The sequence below is a fragment of the Strix uralensis genome, chromosome 3 (genome assembly GCF_047716275.1).
Source record: "Strix uralensis isolate ZFMK-TIS-50842 chromosome 3, bStrUra1, whole genome shotgun sequence".
In the NCBI taxonomy this organism is placed as follows: Eukaryota; Metazoa; Chordata; class Aves; order Strigiformes; family Strigidae; genus Strix; species Strix uralensis.
Window position 1 is genome coordinate 85,470,875 of NC_133974.1, and position 3,312 is coordinate 85,474,186.

The 3,312-nt window shown below is 47.4% G+C and overlaps 1 protein-coding gene across 2 annotated transcripts in view; it reads right to left on the bottom strand.

The window, feature by feature from the left end:
- ERO1B (endoplasmic reticulum oxidoreductase 1 beta) overlaps positions 1-3,123 on the bottom strand; it is a 32,295-nt gene extending 29,172 nt beyond the window's left edge. For both annotated transcript variants that reach the window (XM_074863189.1, XM_074863188.1), the window contains exon 1: positions 2,775-3,123. In XM_074863189.1, coding sequence (XP_074719290.1) covers positions 2,775-2,873 — 99 coding nt within the window. In that variant the 5' untranslated portion in view covers positions 2,874-3,123. The remainder of the gene's footprint in view (positions 1-2,774) is intronic.
- Between the last annotated feature and the right edge of the window lie 189 nt (positions 3,124-3,312).

The window sequence follows — 3,312 nt, forward strand, 5'->3', positions numbered from 1 at the left end:
GTCCTTACAGGTAACACCATGCCACAAAACAAACAGTATATTTCATCATAATATAAAAAGGCAAAAAGGTAACTCTGAACATTCTGCTCAAATATTATCAAACTGTATAAACAGAATAAACCTTGCGTGAACAGCAATAATTTATTAAGCTGAAAGCAGTAGGAAAGATCCAAGAAATTTTCTTTGGACTCAGAAGGTAAAGAGTAGAAAACTACTTTGATGACCACCTCATGAAGCTATTCACTGCTTACAAAAATATTTTTACCATCTATGCAAAACTGAAAATGCTTTTTCAGGGGAAAATGTTCCAAATAAACATGCAGGAGTTACACTCAGTGTCAAATCCCATGGAAAAATAAAAAGCTGCAATCGTTTTATTCAACTAAGATGGCAAACTAATGGAGGTCACACCTTTGCCAGATGTCTCTGATAAAATCTCTATTCTAAGAACATCTTTCAAAACACTGTACAGTTTACTTAGAACATTATGAAGTTTCAGAAGTAAACCCTCCCCAAAATCTAGAACTCTTTATTAAGAGAAAAATTACTTTAGAGTAACAAGAGCAAAAGAAAATCTCCATCTCTTTCCAACAACTTTTTCAAAACTGGAACAGTTAGCTCCCTGTATACATTAAACAGCAAAATCAATGTTTCCTTGGAAGGCATGCTCTAAAATTAAACTAGGCTATATCTGTACCAAACCACAATTTACAAAATGGTTTGACAGCACACATGAAACACCAATATTGCACATCAGTGGAGCCCATTCACAGCACACTAATACAACAGCAACACAGGCTTCAAGTAGGCCAGTTAGAGGTTTTTGTTATTAGTCCAGGTGTAGTATTCAGCGCTCTCACTTGTCTAATGATGGAACACTCTAAGAACATGCAGAAAATTGTTTCATATTTGTCAACACCTGATCTTCCAGTGAATTCCTTTTCGAACTGGAGACATCAAGATAACATATTGCAAGACCTACTCTGCTATTCACACAATTGGTATTATGCCTTTTTTTAACTGAACTATACTAGTTAACTTAGTCCACAAATACAAAGCTAAACTGTACTGTAAATTATCACAACTTTTATTACAATGGCCAAGTATCAAGCTTTCTTTTCATCTGGTAATTACTTTGAACTCTGTGATAAACTCTAAAAGCATTAGCCTACTATAATTTGTGTTCAAGAAGTCGTCTGACCTTGAATAGCTGCTATTTCTTCTACATGTTCAATGTGCTTATCAAAGTATTTCCATGTGTTGTCAAACCTAGTTTAGTTCTTGTACTGATATAAGAGCTGTACTGGAGATATTAAACTTCTAACTTATCTTCTCTGAGATAAATCAACCTTTCAGGAGAAAAGGTCAACATCCAACCTGCATCAATTTCTCCTTATGAAATCTGGAAAGAGAAACGTATTCAGCACTTCAACATTAAGAAAAACCTGAACCAACGCTAACAAGCAGTCTATTCATACAAACAACCTTATTAGTGTTATCAGGTTGTTGTATTTTAATTGCTTCAACAATTAGAAGACCACCTGGGATGCCTTGTTTTGTTCCTTAACGTTTTACTTTGCCATAGCTGCAGAACGAGAGAGAAGCTATAGGTAACATGACTCCAAGCATGAAGAGCTAGCTTACTTTTCCCTGCACAAGTAAAATTCTAGGTATTTAAACTCTGAATATGATATGCTAGCAATTTTATGAAACAGCAACAACCAATCTCTCTGCCAAGCGTCATAAGCAAACCATGCCAGTTTGTTAATGACTTCTTTAAGAATACCAATTCAATTAGCATTTAGTTACGCTAAAATAGCTGCTAAGATAAGGGATTTTTAAACTGAGAAAAGCTCAATTTACAACAAAAAAACCTGCAATAAAAGCTATCTATGCTATCTAGTCACTGCCTTGGATGGTCACTTACAAAACAGCACATTATATAAAGCAGATATTTAGAAAATATAAGAAAAATAATAATCAGATGCAGAAGACACACTTCGTTGCACGTGGACATCGTACTTCCCTATAAACTCGCTCTAATGTCTTTGGCCCAGGTGGAATCTTTCCCTACTTGCCACCAGCTTATTTCAGTCACAGTCATACTGCTGAATAGCAAACTCGCAACTACAGGCACTTGTCCTTCTGAAGCTATGAAGGCAGTTTACTGAAAAAAGGAGCATTCTCATCCTTCTCCGTAACATGGTCAAACAGACACGACCTAAACGCAAGCCAATCCTGATATTACCATTCAAATACACGGTTTCTGATAGACTTCATAAGGACACCGAAGTTTCTGCCTAAAGCCAAGGGTACGACCCAACCCAGAGCTCCTCAAGACAACACCCCACGGGCAGCAAGCAGTGTTACCTGGATTAAACAGCTCCTCCGTGTAGTTGGACCGTTACATAAGGGTACTACCCGTAGTTCCCAGGCCAACCAACTTCTCCCCTCACTGTAGCAGCGGGGCCCCTCAGACCGGAGGCACCCAACGGCCCGGCCCCGGGCCGGATCCCAGCAAGTAGCAACTGCAGGGTAGCGGACAGGCAGGACGTGGGCTGCGGACTTCAGCGAGGGCCCCCCAGACTTGTCCGCCGGCGAAGCTGCACAAGACACGGCCCGAAGCCGCCCTCTCCCCCACGCCCCTCCGGAGCGCCCTCAGCGCCTCCTCCAGTCCGAGACAGGCAGGACCTCTGCTCCCCTTCCCCTCAGTCCACGCAGCAGTGGGGCAGCCTGCCCGGCCCCGCACCGCCCCACCCGCCGCTGGCTCCTACCTGGGCCTCCGCTGTCAGGACGCAGCTGAGCACCGCCACCAGCCGCGCTGCCAACCGCGCCCTCGCCGCTGCGCTCCGGACGGCACCGCCGCCGCTCATGCTGCCGCCGCCGCTCCGCCCGCCGCGGCTGACAGGGGAGGGCGGCCCTCGCCCCGCCGCGCCGCGCAGCAGCCGCCGCCGCCGCCACAGGAAGGAGAGGGACGAACCGAGGGTCGGCGGCGGTGGCAGCGTCTCCTCCCGTCGGGCGAGGGCGCCGCGCTCACCTTAACCTGCCCGCGCGCGGCTGCGGCTGCCGCCGCCGCCGCCACAGCACCGCCGCGCGCACCCCGTCCTCTCACGCAGCCGCCGCCGCCCGCCCAAGCACCCGCTCCTCCGGCAGCCGCGCGGCATCCCGGGAGCTGTAGTCCGCGCGCGCAACCCCCGGCCGCGGCGGGGCTGGGGCGGGGCGGGGCGGCGCCCAATGGGAGAGGACCACGCGCGCCTCCAAAACAAGCAGCGAGGGAGGGGCTGCTGGCGCGTGCGCGGGGGGGTAGGGAGG